The sequence below is a fragment of the Saccopteryx leptura genome, chromosome 2, assembly GCF_036850995.1.
Source record: "Saccopteryx leptura isolate mSacLep1 chromosome 2, mSacLep1_pri_phased_curated, whole genome shotgun sequence".
NCBI lineage: Eukaryota > Metazoa > Chordata > Mammalia > Chiroptera > Emballonuridae > Saccopteryx > Saccopteryx leptura.
In genome coordinates, this window is record NC_089504.1 from 133,210,325 (window position 1) to 133,230,143 (window position 19,819).

Below are 19,819 nucleotides of genomic sequence, written 5' to 3' on the forward strand. Positions count from 1 at the left end.
TTCTAATTTTTGTGGACGAATTTTTTGTCTCTCAATAATTTGTCCTAAATAAGAGAAAGGTAAAGATTGCTGTACATTTTCAGGAGCTATATAAAGTCCTGATTCTTTCAAAGAATATTCTAGTTGTTGCAAAATGGTCAACACAGTGTCTTTATCTGTATGAGCAATAAGAATATCATCCATATAATGAATTATGTACACTTTAGGGTGCTGCCTTTATACTGGAGAGATAGCTTGAGCAACATATTTTTGGCACAAGGTAGGACTGTTAGCCATACCTTGAGGCAAAACTCTCCACTGGTATCGCTCTATTGAAGCCTGGAAATTAAGTGAAGGAACACTGAATGCAAAACGTTTTCAATCATGAGGGCTTAAAGGAATAGTAAAAAAAAAAAAAAAAAAAAAATCCTTCAAGTCAATAATTACAAGGTGAAAATTCCATGGAATCGCAGTAGGGGAAGAGAGTCCTAGCTGGAGAGGACCCATAATTTCCATAGTCTTATTTATTGCTCTTAAATCTTGTAATAGCCTCCAGTTTCCTGATTTCTTTTTAATAACAAATATAGGTGTATTCTTTGGGCTATTAGAAGGTTCAATGTGCTCAAGCTGTAACTGCTCTTGTACCAATTGAGCAGCTGCCTTAAGTTTCTCCTGAGAAAGGGGCCATTGGTCTACCCATACAGAATTATCTGATTTCCAAGTAATTGGATCTGCACAATGCATTATTGGGGTTGCAGGAGCTACCAAGGCCCCTATGCTAAATTTTGATATCCTAATCCATGCCTTCTGGTATTGGGCTCCACTTCTATGTGGGTGAGAATTCCCTGCTGTTCTTTTGCTAATCCCTTAGTGGATTAAAAATCAGAAAAAATCCCTGATTAAGCATTTCAATACTGACTAAACTATTATGACTGATAAGCAATGCTCTCATATTTTTCAAAACATTTCTACCCCACAAATTAACTGGCAATCCAAGGAGCACATAAGGCTGAAAAAGTCCAGAATGACCTTCTTTATCTTCCCATTGTAAAAACTAGAGCTTTGTTGAGAGGATTTACTCTGCCCCATACCTTGTAATTCTGTGGCTGCTGCATGAGTGAGCCAGGAAGGAGGCCAATATAGCTTAGCAATAACAGATACATCAGCTCCAGTATCTAAAAGTCCTTTAAATTTATGCCCTTGTGTTGTTAGTTCCATTTCAGGGCATTCCTGATCTATTTTTTTTGGTTTGTTTGTTTTTTGTATTTTTCCAAAGCTGGAAATGGGGAGGCAGTCAGACAGACTCCCGCATGCGCCCGACCACGATCCACCCAGCATGCCCACCAGAGGGCGATGCTCTGACCATCTGGGGCGTTGCTCTGTTGCAACCAGAGCCGTTCTAGCACCTGAGGCAGAGGTCACAAAGCCATCCTCAGTGCCTGGGCCAACTTTGCTCCAATGGAGCCCTGGCTTTGGGTGGGGAAGAGAGAAACAGAGAAGAAGGAGAGGGGGAGGAGTGGAGAAGCAGATGGGTGCCTCTCCTGTGTGTCCTGGCCGGGAATCAAACCCAGGACTCCTGCACATCAGGCCGACGCTCTACCACTGAGCCAACTGGCCAGGGCCCTGATCTATTTTTTGAATCCAATAGGCAGCATCAGTGGAGCCAAATCCTCGATTCTCTCAGGATCCCTTTTGCAGGGTTTGGCCTTGTCTTAAAAGAGGTAAAAGGATTAGTTGAGCAGTTTTCATGGCAGGGGAGATAGTGACTATATTCCTCAGAGTGTAAGCCATTACTTTAATGTCCCCTGTATAATGCGAATCTATTACTCCAGGGAGAACAAAAAATTCTCATAGTTAAACTACTTCTGCCTAATAAGAGTCCTACTGTGTTACTGGGAAGTGGCCCAAAAATTCCAGTGGGTATAGCTCGAGGTCTCATCTCTGGAGTTAATACAAATTGGGAGGTGGGACTGAGGTCCAGTCCCTGTTGTTGCCTGAAATAGTTGTGCAATGTCTGACCTGCTGGAATCATAATTTGCTGAGGAAACACCGACATTGCCCCTATTGTTTGATGGGGATGAGGAGGGCCCCTATCCCTGAATTACCTGCCCTTTGGTAGTATATTTAGACTTACACTCATTCGCACAATGTTTCCCTCTCCTACAACGTGGGCAGAGGTCCAGAGCCTTAAGGGCTGGCTGTCCTTGAGGGAGAGGCCGAGACTGATATCCGGGGGGAGCAGGGCAGTTTCTAGCAAAATGCCCCTAACCCCCACATTGAAAACAATATCCACGGGCAGAAGTACTTTCTTGACCTTTTTTCTTTCTTTTGTTCTGCCTTTTATCAAAGTATCACCCTGGAAGTCTTGCCTTAATGTCTGTGGTAAAAGCAAGATCTTGCATGTATGAAGTCCCAACATCGGTGCATATTCTGATATAGTCCTCTATATCTCCCTTCTTGTGGTGTGAGGCTGAAGTGCAGACTGACAAGTCGAATTAGCATTTTCATATGCTAACTGCTTTATTACAATCTTTCCTACATTTTTATCCTCTACTATTCTTTCAACTTGAATTAGCCGTGAAACAAATTCTTGAAATCGCTCGTCTGTGCCTTGTCTAATTTTACCAAATTCTTCCATTTTGGCTCCTGGTGTAGGCAGGCATTTCCATACCTTTGTGGCTATCTGATTAATTATAGTATAAGTAGTTAGTTGATACTCTAATTGAGTTGCCATATGGGTATATTGTCCTTCTCCAGTTAACATATCTATAATAACAGCAACCTGCTCTTGCTGATTTTCTCATCCTGCTCCATGGCCTTTTCATGAAAGTCTGACTTCCACAGCAAATAATCACCCCCAGAGAGACAAGCATGAGCAATCACCTTCCAGTCATTTGGCAGAAGGGCCTTTGCACTAATAGTATCTAATAAACTGAGTGTAAAAGGGGCAGTAGGCCCATACTGAGCACAGGCAAGTTTAAGTTCTTTCAGAGTTTTAAAAGGTACAGATTCATCTCCTTGCACTAGTTTCCCCTTGTCATCCTGTCTTTCTACAACAGGAAAACAGGTAAGGCCATTTATTGTTTCCTCTATATTTCAAGTCTGGTCTATAGGTTGTTGGAGTGAGGATTTCCCAGATTTTGAGCTATAGATTCTGGAATCAGCCCAATAAGGGTACAGAGGAGCAGAGGGTTGAATGTAGGAAGGGGCCAAGGGTGGCGGAGGCCCCGTGGTTAAAGCAGCCATAGCCACAAAATTTTTATCCCCTGAGTCATCCTCAGACTCTAAGTTGTTCTCATATTCACATCCCTTTGTTTCTGGCTCACCCTGATACTCTTCAGACAACAATTCATCCTCATATGGAAACATTTCTACAAAAAGGTCCCTTATTTCTAAATTTTTTTTAAGGTCCCTTATTTTTGATCCTAGGTCTCTCATAATTTATTACTCCCGACTATACTCTCCCCAAAAACTCACTGTGCACACTTGGGGAATTCTGTCACCTGCCTTTAGTTTAGTTTCTCATACCCAAGCCCAACATTGGGCACCACTTGCCACAGACCAGCAGGGCTAGTAATTCCAGGTCCTGAGGGAGAATGGTTTGGAATTAAGAAAATAGACTCACTGAGAAAAGGATGGGATTGGGAGGCTTCTTCAATGGTGATGGCAATATCAGAGAGAGTGAGCCCCCATCTTTGCTTTATTATATAGCATAGACCAGGGATAGTCAACCTTTTTATACCTACTGCCCACTTTTTCTTTTCTTTTTTTTTTTACAGAGACAGAGAGTCAGAGAGAGGGATAGATAGGGACAGACAGACAGGAACGGAGAAAGATGAGAAGCATCAATCCTCAGTTTTTCATTGCGACACCTTAGTTGTTCATTGATTGCTTTCTCATATGTGCCTTGACCGTGGGGCTACAGTAGACCGAGTAACTCCTTGCTCAAGGCAGTGACCTTGGGTCCAAGCTGGTGAGCCTTGCTCAAACCAGATGAGTTCACACTCAAGCTGGCGACCTTGGGGTCTCAAACCTGGGTCCTCCAGTCTGATGCTCTATCCACTGTGCCACTGCCCGGTCAGGCCCTACCACCCACTTTTGTATCTCTGTTAGTAGTAAAATTTTCTAACTGCCCACCAGTTCCACAGTAATGGTGATTTATAAAATAGGGAAGTAACTTTACATTATACAATTTATAGAGCAGAGTTACAGCAAGTTAAAGCATATAATAATAATTACTTACCAAGTATTTTATGTCAGATTTTCACTAAGTTTGGCAGAATAAATCTTTATAAAACAACTTACTACAGTAAAATCTATCTTTTTATTTATACTTTGGTTGCTCCGCTACAGCCCACCATGAAAGCTGGAACGCCCACTAGTGTGTGGAAGGGACCAGGTTGACTACCACTGGCATAGACATTTAAAGCCTTTAATCCAATATACAAATAGGGAAGTCTCTGCTACAATGCCCCTCATCTAAGGCATAAAGTGAATTCTTCATAAGAGTGCACCGCCCTACATCAGGCAACAGTCAAAGGTGTGGAGAAAAGCTTAGTGTTGCAAAGATCTTAGTATTAAGAGAGTGAGAAAGGCTCAGTCCCAAACCAAGCCTTAGGCTACAACGACCCCGCCAGCCTACAGCCCCTCTCTCACACTGCACCTAGAACAGGTCTTCACATCTGGTAGGATGAGTCTTCTGGTTTTGTCTTTCTTTACATTGCCTAGCCTATTCTTCAGCTGATTTTAAAAGGATTAAAAAGAACCATGTTGCATTTTTAGGGTAAATAAAAATATCCTGCATCCAAAGTATTGTCAAAATAAGAGCCCAAGGAAAAAAATAAACTTTTATAAGTGCAGGATAGCATTTACAAAAACATTTATAAACTCTCATTACTGGTTTTATGTAGGGAGCAGAAAGCAGCTGTATTAGATTAAAGTTCCATTTATATTACTGTATTTTTCACTTCATAAGCCACACCTGACCATAAGAAAAACCTAGAGTTTGTTTGTTTTTTTTTCTTTGTATTTTTCTGAAGCTGGAAACGGGAAGAGACAGTCAGACAGACTCCCGCATGCGCCCGACCGGGATCCACCCGGCACGCCCACTAGGGGGTGACGCTCTGCCCACCAGGGGCGATGCTCTGCCCATCCGGGCGTTGTTCTGCCGCGACCAGAGCCACTCTAGCGCCTGGGGCAGAGGCCAAGGAGCCATCCCCAGCGCCCGGGCCATCTTTGCTCCAATGGAGCCTTGGCTGCGGGAGGGGAAGAGAGAGACAGAGAGGAAGGGGGGGTGTGGAGAAGCAAATGGGCGCTTCTCCTATGTGCCTTGGCCGGGAATCGAACCCGGGTCCCCTGCACGCCAGGCCGACGCTCTACCGCTGAGCCAACCGGCCAGGGCCAAACCTAGGGTTTTGAGGAAAATAAGAAAAAAAATATTCTGAACTAAATGTTGTGTTAAAATATTTAATAAAATACCATATTTTTTGCTCCATAAGATGCATGGGCATTTTCCCCTCCATTTTTTGGGGGGGAAAAGTGCGTCTTATGGAGCAAAATATATGGTAGTTAGTAGTTGGATTATTCTGGGTGGGGACTTTAGATTTCCTCCTTGGGACTATAATGTGACAAAGGGCAGGACACCCATCCTAGTCCCTTTCCTGGGCAACTAGCCATCAAGTAAGGGATTAGGAAATGTATTTTAGTTAAATATAATGCAGATCTATCACAGGAGGTGCAGAATCTGTGTCCCTACGATGAAGAGTCTTGCTAGTACAGTGGTGCCTTGACACATGAGCACTTTAAATCACGAGCAATTTGAGAGACGAGCAGTCACTCGCAGGACTTTTTGCTCTAAGTCATGAGTGGATATTTGTTTTTTTTTTTTAAATAAATTTTTATTAATGGTAATGGGATGACATTAATAAATCAGGGTACATATATTCAAAGAAAACATGTCTAGGTTACCTTGTCATTAAATTATGTTGCATACCCCTCGCCCAAAGTCAGATTGTCCTTCGCCACCCTCTATCTAGTTCTCTGTGCCCCTCCCCCTCCCCCTAACTCTCCCCCTGTCCTCCCTCCCCCCACCCCTGGTAACCACCACACACTTGTCCATGTCTCTTAGTCTCATTTTTATGTTCCACCAATGTATGGAATCATGTATTTCTTGTTTTTTTCTGATTTACTTATTTCACTCCTTATAATGTTATCAAGATCCCACCATTTTGCTGTAAATGATCTGATGTCATCATTTCTTATGGCTGAGTAGTATTCCATAGTGTATATGTGCCACATCTTCTTTATCCAGTCTTCTATTGAAGGGCTTTTTGGTTGTTTCCATGTCTTGGCCACTGTGAACAGTGCTGCAATGAACATGGGGCTACATGTGTCTTCACGTATCAATGTTTCTGAGGTTTTGGGGTATATACCCAGTAGAGGGATTGCTGGGTCATAAGGTAGTTCTATTTGCAGTTTTTTGAGGAACCACCATACTTTCCTCCATAATGGTTGTACTACTTTACAGTCCCACCAACAGTGAATGAGGGTTCCTTTTTCTCCACAGCCTCTCCAACATTTGCTATTACCCGTCTTGTTGATAATAGCTAATCTAACAGGGGTGAGGTGGTATCTCATTGTAGTTTTGATTTGCATTTCCCTAATAACTAATGAAGCTGAGCATCTTTTCATATATCTGTTGGCCATTTGTATCTCTTCCTGGGAGAAGTGTCTATTCATGTCTTCTTCCCATTTTTTTATTGGATTGTTTGTTTGTTTGTTGTTGAGTTTTATGAGTTCTTTGTAAATTTTGGAAATTAGGCCCTTATCTGAGCTGTTGTTTGAAAATATCATTTCCCATTTAGTTGGCTGTCTGGTGGGCATGCCGGGTGGATCCTGGTCGGGCGCATGCGGGAGTCTGTCTGCACAGAACTTGCACAGAACTGGTATACTTTCACCTTCTGAGCATGGCTAGAAATGTCATGGTATTTGCCTGAGTTTTTACCTGTAGGCAGGAGAAGAATCCACACCACAGAGTAAATGTATGATGGGACACAAAAATACTCTTCTTATATGGGTATAGCCCATGAGTGATACTTATCCAGTGAAGCATTTATTTACACTACTGGAATGTAATGATGATTTACTTTATTAAGTGATTTATTAATTACCATGGCAGAAGTTGCTAGTTGTATACCAAAATCCATTCTCCCCTTTGCCATAGTAATAGTACTGTCTTAGGACAAATGTAATACCTACGTAGGCACTACATTTCCCAGACGCCTTGCAGCTAAGAATGGCATGTGGTTAAATTTTATATTGCGAATGTAAATGGAAGTGACATGCACCTTTTCTGGGCCTTAAAACATTGCATATGCGTTTCTCCACACTTATTCTTCTTCCTGCAAATTGGAGTAAGGGGTTCCTTCAATCCAGCTTTGTCCAAGTAGGTTAGGACAGTACCCCAGGGCAGTGTTTCTCAAATGTTTCTATGCATCAAGATCACATGGAGAGCCCAATAAAACAGAGATTAAGACAAATATCCAGCCTGACCTGTGGTGGCGCAGTGGGTAAAGCGTCGACCTGGAAATGCTGAGGTCGCCGGTTCAAAACCCTGGGCTTGCCTGGTCAAGGCATATATGGGAGTTGATGCTTCCTGCTCCTCCCCCCCCTTCTCTGTCTCTCTCCTCTCTCTCTCTCCCCCTCTCTCTCCTTTCTAAAATGAATAAATAAATTAATAATTAAAAAAAAAAAAAAAAAAGACAAATATCCAGTAGGTCTGCACTGGACCCAAGAATTTGCATTTCTGGTTCCTAAGTGATGCTGACGCTGCTGGTCCATTAACCAAACTCTGAGTAGCACAGCTGTAGAGAATGATAGGGGTGCAGGATGGAAAGATCTGGGTCTCTGAATGTCTGTGTGGGACAAAGGAGACTTTCTACGCATCTTGGGCTGTTTTTGTGAGCGCACCATATTTTTGGGACACTTACAGCAGCTTCGTCATCTACTCTAGCCTACACAGTTATCCTGATGTTCTGCCCTCTTCTGCATGTCTCAACCAAATCTCTCCCACAATTTCCTTCTGTTTCATCTTGAACTTTCCTTCATTTTAATGGAGAATAATATTGGCCATCTCTACCAAATGAATTTCATAAAAGCTGGCATCATAAGAGCTGGCAATTTTAGCTTAGACTGAGTAACTCATAAAAAGTTCTCAGAAAAGGATTTTCCTTAAAGTATCTCTCCAGATGCTTTGGGAGCTATGGGGAGGTCGGTGGTGGGCTTGGAGAGAATCAGATTTCCAGCTGTCTATATCATGGAACAAGCCTCCATTATGACCCAGCCCTTAAACATGCTACTTGAGACAGCTGAATTTGAGGAAATTTTATTTTGGAGGCAGAGATCAGAGAACATTTGGAGCTTCCAAGGACCTTGAAGAATTGCCCTGCCGTCTGGGCCACCTTCTCCAGGATTCATGTTCAAGGACAGTCTCACAGGTTGCAGCTGGCCAGGTATTGGGACAAATCCGTGTTTTTGCAGTGTTTTTCCCAGGCTCTCCTAAGGATAGAGAAGTAAAACATAGGTCAGAGGCAGGGTCAGAAGTCTGTAAGGGCTCGGCTGAGAGGGAAGGTAGGGCCCGTGAGATGGAGCTCATTGTGCTGTGGGAGAGTACCAGACAGGGAAGGCTTGCCCACCTAGGACACATGGGGGCAGATGCTACAGTGATGCCTGGGGGTTGGGGGGAATGGCACAATCTTATTCTGCCTCATTTCACATCAGGAATCTAGACTCCTTCCAAAGTCCAGGGGAAATCCTATGCAGAGATACTGCTTGCATCAGCATCCCAGACAGAGTTTGGGCCCGCCCCTGGCAGAGTGGCTGATCTCTGCCCTTCATGGTCCCCTTACCAAGCAGACATCCCTTGAGGATCTTTCACAGCCCTCTTGATACAGATGATGTCATCATCAATGTTATCATCCAGAAACTCTGAAAAGAAAAGTGTATGAGTGGGGAGGGAAAAAGCCCTTTCCCTGTTTTAATAATCAATCATTTTTTGGAGGGGAATGCCCAGAGGAAACCCTTTATCTCTGGAGCCCCTCCATGGGTTTGCTGGGTTTTCATGCCGTCGCTAAGAATCTGTCTTTGAGCCCTGTTCCCTCCACAGGGCATCCAGGACCTGGCGGACTAGAGAGAGCCTTTGTTTCAGGCAGCTGCTTGGTACGTCCTGAGCACTGTGTGCGGGTCTGTGGACTGGTGATGCAGCTGCTTGGTACGTCCTGAGCACTGTGTGCGGGTCTGTGGACTGGTGATGCAGCTGCTTGGTACGTCCTGAGCACTGTGTGCGGGTCTGTGGACTGGTGATGCAGCTGCTTGGTACGTCCTGAGCACTGTGTGCGGGTCTGTGGACTGGTGACGCAGCGCTGTCTGTGTCAGGAACAGGACAGTACGTCTTGAGGGATGGCACCCATGAAGATGAGGCTCAGTCAAGGGTTGGTGTATCTCTCTTCCCCCTTTTTGGCTGGAGGATCTCTGTGGAATCCCGTTTTAGTATGAGGACTGCTCAAGTAGAGTGCCCAGTAGGTAAGGACAATACCCCAGGGCAATCTGCTTTACACAGTCTACTAATTCAAATAGCAATCCCGTCATAAAACACTCTTTTATTCAGTATACTCAGCTTCTGCCACACAGGCCAAAGGGCAGGGGCAGGGAGTAGTGCATTCCAATTGTCACCTATGTTACCTGCCCACACTCCACCCAGCCCTCAGCGGGGAGAGTCCTTACTGCTGCACGTTGTTTTGCAGGCGTTGACTGAGGGATGCTTGCTGTCACTGCACCACCACCTGTTGTTCAGCTGGAAGAGCCCATAGTCACTGCTGCCATTGTCATTTTTTTCATTAAAGGCCTGAGTGTCGAAGTCACTCTCATACTGAGCCATGCAGACCCCTGGGTCAGAGAGAGCAAAAGGTGTGGATAAAAAGGAGGAGGAGGTGCTCCATAGTGGGATTTGGCTTGTGCTGTATTACAGCTACCAGAAATGGAAGTCTGTTAAGACTGAAAAGCAAAGACCCAAAATGTTAGAGGTCATTGACAATCCAGGTGTATTCCCAGGACTAATCAATAATGAGCACATGGTAAGTATGTAATAACAATTTGTTAAATAAGTTCATCTGCAATGAATCAGTCACAGTATGTTCCTCAGTCTAACCTCTCTAGCCTCACCTTCCAGTTAAATATCCAATCCTTGCCATGTGTGCACTTTTGCTTTGTACTCCAAAGTATATTCAAGAGGAGAGGTGGAGAGGTAGTAGAGGAGAATCCTAGGAAGGGATTTCGGAAATACTAGCCTTGGGGGTAACAAGAAAGAGAAGGTTTGGCATGGAGAATCATGAGACATTCAAGAGAAGTTAAAATAGTTTCACGTGTGCCTACCAACGTGATGTATGACTCTTAATCCTTGCACCCTTGTCATTGACCCGTTCTCATGATCACTATCTAATTCCCTTGTGACACTAGGAGAAGCACGTTAGATGAACTCAGCAGGTGTAGGTTATTTTTTGGTGAACAAAAGAGAAGAGGAGAGAGGTCAGGAGGCAGCACCTATTGTGCTCCAGAGACCTGGACTAAAGAAGAATGCAGGCAAAAGCAAAGGCGATGGCAGTGAAACTAGAGATAGGTAGGTTAGTCTCTGGGTTATATCCAAGGAAATATTTCAGGTCATTGGGTGGGAAGGTGATTTGGAGGAGAAGCAGAAGAAACTCTATTGTAAGTAAGATAATTCCTGGTGGAAAGAGAGAAAAGGAGAACCAGTTAGGAATTGTAAGCCCTGGCTGGTTGATTCAGTGGTAGAGTGTTGGCCTAGCTTGTGGATATCCTGGGTTCAATTCCTGGTCAGGGCACACAGGAGAAACAACCAACTGCTTCTCTACCCTTCCCCTTCCTCTCTCTCCCTCTCTTTCTCTCCCACAGCTGTGGCTTAATTGATTCAAGTACAACAGCCCTGGGTGCTGAGGATGGCTCCAAGGAGCCTCTGCCTCAGGCACTAAAAATAGTTCAGTTATGAGCATGGCCCCAGATGGGCAGAGCATTGGCCCCAGATGGGGGTTTCTGGGTGGGTCCCAGTTGGGGCACATGCGGGACTCTGTCTCTGTATCTACCCTCCTCTCACTTGGAAAAGAAGAAGAAAAGGGAGAGGGAAGAGAGACAAGAAGAACAGGAAGGTGAGTGGGAGAAAGCTGGGTCAGGGAAAGTTTGCTGGGTCGAGGAAGAGGGCCTCTTTCGGCAGAGACAGAAAGGACTGATGAGTAGTTTGTACTCACAGTTTGCCAGGCTGTAGCCATGGAAGCCATCCATTCCCTTGGCCTTCATCTTCTGGGCCAGCTCACACTTGGTGAAGACTTTGGCATTGTAAGCTGCAAAGAAGCAGCTGAGGATGGAGATGATCAGAATTGACCTCATTTTTGCAGCTAGTGGAACCCAAGGACTGGCTGGTATGCCCAGGATGCTGTTGTCTTTTATATCCTTTGGGCACAAAAGCATCTCTGAATGGGCAGTCATTCTGGCATCTGTACCAGGAAGAAGGACTTGGCTGCTGCTGACTAATTTCCCAAACTAGTCCTGCCAGTGTGAATTTCAGGGAAGGGGATGTAACCAAGAATAGTGCCAGAAATAAAGTCTCAGTAGGGGGTGGGGGCAGTCCTAGATTTGGGCAAAAGCATGGAAGGGGGGAATGGGGCAAGAAGGGAGTTGGTAGGGGAAAGAAGTATAATTTTCAAGACTTGTGCTTTTGTTGGATTGTCCCCAAAGGGGTTGTGTTGGAAGCCAATCAACGACTGCTGGCTGACAAGGTCACAGCAGGAGAAGATCCACAACTGCTGATTGACAAAGTCACAGCAGAGAAGACCAACGGCTGCTGACTGACAAGGTCACAGCAGAGAAGACCAATGGCTGCTGGCTGACAAGGTCACAGCAAAGAAGATCAACAGCTGCTGGCTGACAAGGTCACAGCAGTGAAGATCAATGGCTGCTGGTTGACAAAGTCACAGCAGAGAAAAGGCACAACGATACTTCCCCCTTTGACTTCTTGAATTAATTTGGCCTTTTATCCCCCCTTTTCTGGGTATGTGTGCTATCACTGATGGCACAGGGATAATAGCACCGTGCTTTCCCTGTAGATTCGTAGTAATTTCTTTGGAAATGAGACAGAGGGTGTGAGTTCCACAAAAAAGCCTGTAAGCCCCTTTGCCTGGGCTCATAGACATAAGAGGCTGGCTATGACATCCCTCGAAAAGGGTTAAGTTTGTAGGAGAATTCCTTCTTATTAATCATGTTAGAAAAAATAGATTGTGACTTATGAATAGGTAGGAAACAGTAACTATATACAGAAGCACCTTTCAGCCTTCACTTAATTCATTACTTTCCCTCCCTAGCCTTTTCATGTGGTAGAGAAACTTTCCTTTCTTCTTGCATACCTGACCAGCAGGTGTTGGAACACTCTGAGAAAAATAAGTTAGAACTTAACTAGTGTATAATTAGTAGATAAATAAAATTTGACTAGACAATAGGACCTTAGGTAAGGTAGAGTTATTAATCAGTACTGACCTTTTAGAAGTTTGTACCAATATTGTTATTGCTGTTCAAGTTATTGTATAAATGTACTTTGAATGACTTGCCACCTGATTTGTAGCTTATAGAAATGAATTAACTGTTACCTAGAAATATGTAACCATAGTGAAACAAAAACAATAATTTATCAATGTATTCTGAATATCATGTGATTGTAACTTAGTGTGTGTGTATAAAAATAAAGCTAGACCAGCATTTGGCAGAGATGTCTGGCAGTAAATGCTAAAGAGAAAAAAGAATTCGGCTCTCTCACTCGATTCGCGCCGACGACCGTCTCTTCCTGTGGGACCCCTGGATTCCCCCCGGGGCTGGACCCCAACAGGGTTGTCCTCATACACTTTGCTGAATTTTGGCTCATTATCTGTGCTTGGCTAAAGGTGTTTTCCCCCTCAATCTAGGGAGACCCATGACAGGAGTCATTGTATCTGTAGGGTTTGAGGCTCATTTGGGATCTGCAATCAGTAAATCATCGGTTGAACAGAAGACTACTAGGGCCTAAGTCAGGGGTCTCCAAACTTTTTACACAGGGGGCCAGTTCACTGTCCCTCAGACCATTGGAGGGCCAGACTATTAAAAAAACTATGAACAAATCCCTATGCACACTGCACATATCTTATTTTAAAGTAAAAAAACAAAATGGGAACAAATACAATATTTAAAATAAAGAACAAGTAAATTTAAATCAACAAACTGACCAGTATTTCAATGGGAACTATGCTCCTCTCACTGACCACCAGTGAAAGAGGTGCCCCTTCCGGAAGTGCGGCGGGGCCAGAAAAATGGCCTCAGGGGGCTGCATGCGGCCTGCGGGGCCGTAGTTTGGGGCCCCTGGCCTAAGTTCATAATATCTCTGCATCTAAAAGAAGTCAATAGATCTAAACCTCAAATTATGTTTGAATACTTTCTAATATCTGTGATCACTGGTATATGTATATACTGTACATTATTACAAATATATAGATAGTTGTGTGTGTATTTATCTATTATCAGTAATTTTTTCATGAGATTATGAAGCCTGTGAAGTCCAGATCCAGGGTTGGGTAAACAAATGTTTTTAGGTTTGCTCCCTTGTATTGGGGCAGTGCCTTGTGTGTATAGTCTATAAAAGGCTGTGATGCTTGCCCTCAGGGCGGCAGATTGCAAATTGAGCATTGCCTTCCTCTTCCTGCTTGGGAGGGGCTATTGTTTACTGGAGAAGTTTTCTCCCCCAACCTGTTTTTGGTGAGACAGTGCTGTAGCTGGTGGGGGGCCTGTTTTCCACTGTGAGTCTGGGAGAGTCGGAGAGAAAAAGGGAAGTGGTCTTCCCTGCCTGTTTGCCCGTCCGCTGTTATGAGACTTTAATAAACAGAATGGTCCACCATTTTCTGGCTCCACAGTGTCTTTTCCATCTGCCCAAATCTCATAAGAACCTGCATGGCCATGGCCACTGACCTTACATCCAGAAAAGCCAATGGTGGGAATTCTAGTACAGTGGCCGGCAAACTCATTAGTCAACAGAGCCAAATATCAACAGTACAATGATTGAAATTTCTTTTGAGAGCCAAATTTTTTAAACTTAAACTATAGCCTGACCTGTGATGGCGCAGTGGATAAAACGTCGACCTGGAAATGCTGAGGTTGCCGGTTTGAAACCCTGGGCTTGCCTGGTCAAGGCACATATGGAGTTGATGCTTCCTGCTCCTCCCCTCTTCTCTCTGTCTCTCTCTCCTCTCTCTCTCTCTCTCTCTCTCCCTCTCTCTCCTTTCTAAAATTAATAAATAAAATAAAAAAACAAAAATTAAAAAAAAACTATATAGATAGGTACAATGTTATTAACTTAATTAAGGTACTCCTAAACTGGCCTTTGCTAGAAACATCCTCAATCTGATTTGTTGTAAAGTAACTAAATCCACAATTCCGCTGGTGTTAGTAGAGGCACGTAGTCCAAAAAAGTTTTTTTTTTGTTGTTGTTGTTTTTTGTTTTTTTTTGGATTTTTTTGAAGTTGGAAACGGGGAGGCAGTCAGACAGACTCCCGCATGCGCTCAACGGGGATCCACCCGGCATGCCCACCAGGAGGCAATGTTCTGCCCATCTGGGGCATTGCTCTGCTGCAACCAGAGCCATTCTAGCGCCTGAGACAGAGGCCATAGAGCCATCTCAGCACCTGGGCCAACTTTGCTCCAATGGAGCCTTGGCTGCAGGAGGGGAAGAGAGAGACAGAGAGGAAGGAGAGGGGGAGGGGTGGAGAAGCAGATGGGCGCTTCTCCTGTGTGCCCTGGCTGGGAATCAAACCCGGGACTCCTGAACGCCAGGCCGACGCTCTACCACTGAGCCAACCAGCCAGGGCCTAGCCCAAATAAGTTTTTGAAAAGTTTTATTAAAGGAGGAAATTTATTAAATATGCTGGCCGCATATGGCTGACACAGGGCAACAGACCCAAATTATGCAGACCCCCAAAACAGTTCAGGGGCTGTTTATATACTCGTTTTTCAAATTTATTTTTATTTATTTTTATTTTTTTTACAGAGACAGAGAGAGTCAGAGAGAGGGACAGATAGAGACAGACAGACAGGAACGGAGAGAGGTGAGAAGCATCAATCATCAGTTTTTCGTTGCAACACCTTAGTTGTTCACTGACTGCCCTTTCACATGTGCCTTGACTGTAGGCCTTCAGCAGACCGAGTAACCCCCTGCTCAAGCCAGCGACCTTGGGTCCAAGCTGGTGAGCCCCGCTCAAACCAGATGAGCCCGTGCTCAAACTGGCGACCTCAGGGTCTCAAACCTGGGTCCTCCGCATTCCAGTCCGACGCTCTATCCACTGTGCCACCGCCTGGTCAGGCTATCTACTCTTAATTATACATGGGAGGGGAAAAACTCTGACATCACAGCATAAGTTTATACCTTTTGTTTAGAGATACATACATTAACTACAGCTTTCAGGAGGGGAGGAGTAGTTTCTATAGAGACAAATGCTTGCAAATGGCTCATCAGTATAAGAAAAGATTTTAATTTAATATTTTCTTCCTGTATCTGACTATTTACCCTTCCTCCCACAGGTAGGGGAAAGGTCAGAGAATCCAAATCTCCTTCCTCTTCTGCATTTACAACACAATGCCATCAGCCATCTTAGTTTTGATGCTAATCACACAAGCACAGAAATCACAGTTACAAAATCTTTCTGCACGCCTAGCCCAAATTAATAAAATGTTCTTTAAACTTCCAAAAATATTAATATTAATTCTGTAGCTTTTGGCACTTTACAACAGATTGAGGTACGTTCGCTGAGGTCGACCCCTTCCAACTCTCCCATCCACACTGGTCTTGTATACTTGTTTCATCTATCTCCCTTTATTCATCCTCTCTCTATGTCCAAACCATCTCAACATGCCTTTCTCAATCCTCGACACTACATCTTCTTTCACTCCACAATGCTCCCAAAATTAACTTAATAAACTTTACTTAAAGTTTTAAGTCTTAGTTAAACTATAGGTACGTTGAATAAAATGATATCATACTTAATAATGATATTATTTATTGATAAAATTAAATTGTAAGGTATCCATAAAATTATCCATACACTGGGGCCAGTGCTGTACCACTGAGCCAACCAGCCAACGCCTCTTGATTATTTTCAGTCTAGACTATCAACAGTCTTAAATACTATAAGGTCTGAAGCTAAATAAAAAATACATAAAAACCTCTATGATTCCTGATAATTTTGAGCTTTTGGAGAGAAAGTGAAATAAATCCATCTAATATAGAAAACAATTTAGGAAGATCAGAAATGACTCTGGAAGGGTACAGATAAGCAGCCAATAAGTTTGAGTACTAGCAAATATACATATAAAAAGAAATCACATAGTTTGTATCTATAGAAAGATGGATTTTAGCTGCTTGAACCATCTTTTTGTCCCAGGGGTAATTTCCACTTGATCATGGTATATGATCTTTTTAATATGCTGTTTAATTTGTTTTGCTAGTATTTTGTTGAACATTTCTACATTTATATTTATTAAGAAACGTCATCCTGCCTGGATAGCTCAGTTGGTTAGAGCATTGTGCGGAAGTGCAGAGAGTGCCAGTTTGATCCTCAGTCAGGGCACATACAGGAACAGATTTGTCGGGAGCCGATCAACAACTGCTGGCTGACAAGGTCACAGCAGAGAAGATCCACAACTGCTGGCTGACAAGGTCACAGCAGGAGAAGACCCACAACTGCTGGCTGACAAGGTCACAGCAGGAGAAGACCCAAAACTGCTGGTTGACAAGGTCACAGCAGAAGAAGATCAAAAACTGCTGATTGACAAAGTCACAGCAGAGAAGACCAATGGCTGCAGGGTGACAAAGTCACCGCAGTGAAGACCAATGGCTGCGGGTTGACAAAGTCACCGCAAAGGAAAGGCACAACGATACTTCCCCCTTTGACCTTTTTAAATTAATCTGGCCTTATATCCCCCCTTTTCTGGGTGTGTGCTATTATTTATGGCACAGGGATAATAGTACCATGCTTTCCCTGTAGATTTGTAGTAATTTCTTTGGAAATGAGACAGAGGGTGTGAGTTCCACAGAAAAGCCTGTAAGCCCCTTGAACTGGGCTCATAAACATAAGAGGCTGGCTATGATATCCCTCATAAAGGGTTAAGTTTGTAGGAGAATTTCTTCTTATTAATCATGTTAGAAAGAATAGATTGTGACTTATGAATAGGTAGGAAACAGTAACTATACACAGAGTACCTTTCAGCCTTCACTTAATTCATCACTTTACCTCCCTAGCCTTTTCATGTGATAGAGTAGAGAAACTTTCCTTTCTTCTTGCATACCTGACCTGCAGGTGGTGGAACAGTCTGAGAAGAATATAGTTAGAACTTAACTAGTGTATGAATATAGTAAATAAATAAAATTTGACTAGACAATAGAATCTTAGGTAAGGTGTAGCGGAGTGGCCCGTTGCGTGGCCTTGGATGGGAGCACAGCCGGCAAGTAAAGAATGTTTTGTTAAGAGACTTGTTTTGTGACTGAAGGCAGTTGCTGGGCTTTTCTCAGTGAGACATTCTCATGAGATTTATGTACTTTCCCAGGTTTTCCCTTCAGATAATGAGAGGAATGTGGGAGGATCCATAGAAGCAATAGCAATTAATGCCTTCTGATATTATGTTGCTACTAAGCTATCTTGCAGGTGCACTCTATATATCTTTAAACAAAAGTTACTCTTGATGTTATGCCAATTTCTTAATAAGCAAGCCTTTTGAAGTCTTGTGAGAAAAATTAGGACACTGCATGAACTCAAGGCCATTTGCCTGAGCAAGTGGTGGTCCTTTGCTAGTCCTTGACGATTTCGTCTGCTAATCTCTCTCTGAGCCCTTGACTCACAACAACAGTAAACTAGAGTTATTAATTAGTACTAATCTTTTAGAAGTTTGTACTGATATTGTTATTGCTATTCAAGTTATTGTATATCTGTACTTTGAATGACTTACCACCTGATTTGTAGCCTATAGATATGAATTAACTGTTATCTGGAAATATGTAACCGTAGTGAAACAAAATACCATGTGATTGTAACTTAGCGTGTGTGCATAAAAAGAAAGCTAGACCAGCATTTGGCAGAGATGCCTGGCAGTAAATGCTAGCGAGAGAATAAAGAGAAAGAAAAGAATTCAGCTCTCTCACTCGATTCGTGCCGACGCCGTCTCTTCCTGTGGGACCCCTGGATTCCTCCCGGGGCTGGACCCTGGCACAGATTAATGTTCCTGTCTCTCTCTCTCTTCCCCTTCCTCTCACACTAAAATCAATAAATAAACATTTTAAAAAAAGTCTTTTTCTTTTTTTTTTAAGTGAGAGGAGGAGAGGCAGAGATAGACTCCTGCATGCCTCCTGACTGGGATCCAACCTTTAAGCCCACTAGGGGGTGATGCTCTGTCCATCTGATGTGTTGTTCTGTTTCTCAGCAACCAAGCTCTTAGTGCCTGAGGTGGAGGCCATGGAGCCATCCTCAGTGCCTGGGCCATCTTGCTCCAATTAAGCCATGGCTGCAGAAGGGGAAGAGAAAACAGAGGGAAAGGTTGAGAGAGAGAGATGAGAGGGGAGGGGTGAAGAAGTAGATGGGCGCTTCTCCTGTGTTCCCTGACTGGGAATCGAACCTGGGACAGGCACACACCAGGCCAACACTCTATCACTGAGCCAACCAGCCAGGGCTGAAAAGTTACTCAAAAACTTTTAAAAAATTTTTATTTATTTTTAAATTCTGTTTTTTATTTTTTTAAGTTTTTTATTTTTTATTTTAGAGAGAGGAGAAAGAGAGAAAAGCAGGAGAGAAGAGCAGGAAGCATCAGCTTGTATTATAGTTCCTTCTTGCTTGTGCCTTGATAAGGAAAGCCTGGGGTTTCAAACCAGCGACCTCAGCATTCCAGGCTGACTATCTACTGTGCCACCACAGGTCAAACTTACATTTTATTTAGAAAATTAAATTTAACAGGATGACATTGATCAATAAGAATACATAGATTTCTGGTAAACATTTTTATAGCATTTGAACTGTTGATTATATTATGTATAAAAGGTTACTTTTCTGAAAATTATTGAGTAATTGTATGTAATTCTAATCAGAATGTTAGCAAGGCCTGACCAGGCAGTGGCGCAGTGGATGGAGCGTCAGACTGGGATGCAGAAGACCCAGGTTCGAGACCCCGAGGTCACCAGCTTGAGAGCGGGCTCATCTGGTTTGAGCAAAAGCTCACCAGCTTGAACCCAAGATCACTGCCTCCAGCAAGGGGTTACTCAGTCTGCTGAAGGCCCACGGTCAAGGCACATATGGGAGAGCAATCAATGAACAACTAAGGTGTTGCAACGTGCAATGAAAAACTAATGATTGATGCTTCTCATCTCTCTCTGTTCCTGTCTGTCTGTCCCTGTCTATCCCTCTCTCTGACTCACTCTCTGTCTCAAAAAAAAAAAAAAAAAAAAAGAAAAAAAAAAAGAATGTTAGCAAGGTTTTGGTGGAAATTAGATAAAATATATTAATTTTGCATGAAAAATAAATTAGAATTTGTCATCATATTTTGAAAAAGAATAGTATAATAAAAATATGTAGAATATAGAAGGAATATACTTCAAATAGTAGAACCCATATATAACAAATCACAGCTAACATTATATTCAATGATAAAAAGTTGAAAACTTTTTATGTAAGATCAGGGACAAGACAAGGGTGCCTACTCTTACCACACTTATTCAACATAG

At 43.2% G+C, this 19,819-nt stretch overlaps 1 protein-coding gene across 1 annotated transcript; it reads right to left on the bottom strand.

Moving 5' to 3' along the window:
• Nucleotides 1–8,412: 8,412 nt before the first annotated feature.
• On the bottom strand, nucleotides 8,413–11,532 carry LOC136393893 (lysozyme C, milk isozyme-like). The gene is made up of 4 exons (XM_066366514.1): nucleotides 11,295–11,532; nucleotides 9,760–9,921; nucleotides 8,886–8,964; nucleotides 8,413–8,535 (listed from the first exon to the last, which is right to left on the bottom strand). The coding sequence occupies exons 1-4, from the start codon at nucleotides 11,530–11,532 to the stop codon at nucleotides 8,469–8,471; spliced, it is 546 nt and encodes a 181-aa protein (XP_066222611.1). The 3' UTR covers nucleotides 8,413–8,468.
• Between the last annotated feature and the right edge of the window lie 8,287 nt (nucleotides 11,533–19,819).

Coding starts and splice junctions, on each gene's coding strand:
- LOC136393893 (XM_066366514.1), bottom strand. CDS start 11,532: ATGACTGCCCATTCAGAGATGCTTTTGTGCCCAAAGGATATAAAAGAC. Junction 9,922..11,294: donor TGGCTACAGCCTGGCAAACT/GTGAGTACAAAC, acceptor TCTCTGACCCAG/GGGTCTGCATGGCTCAGTAT. Junction 8,965..9,759: donor CTGCAAAACAACGTGCAGCA/GTAAGGACTCTC, acceptor TTTTCTTTTCAG/AGTTTCTGGATGATAACATT.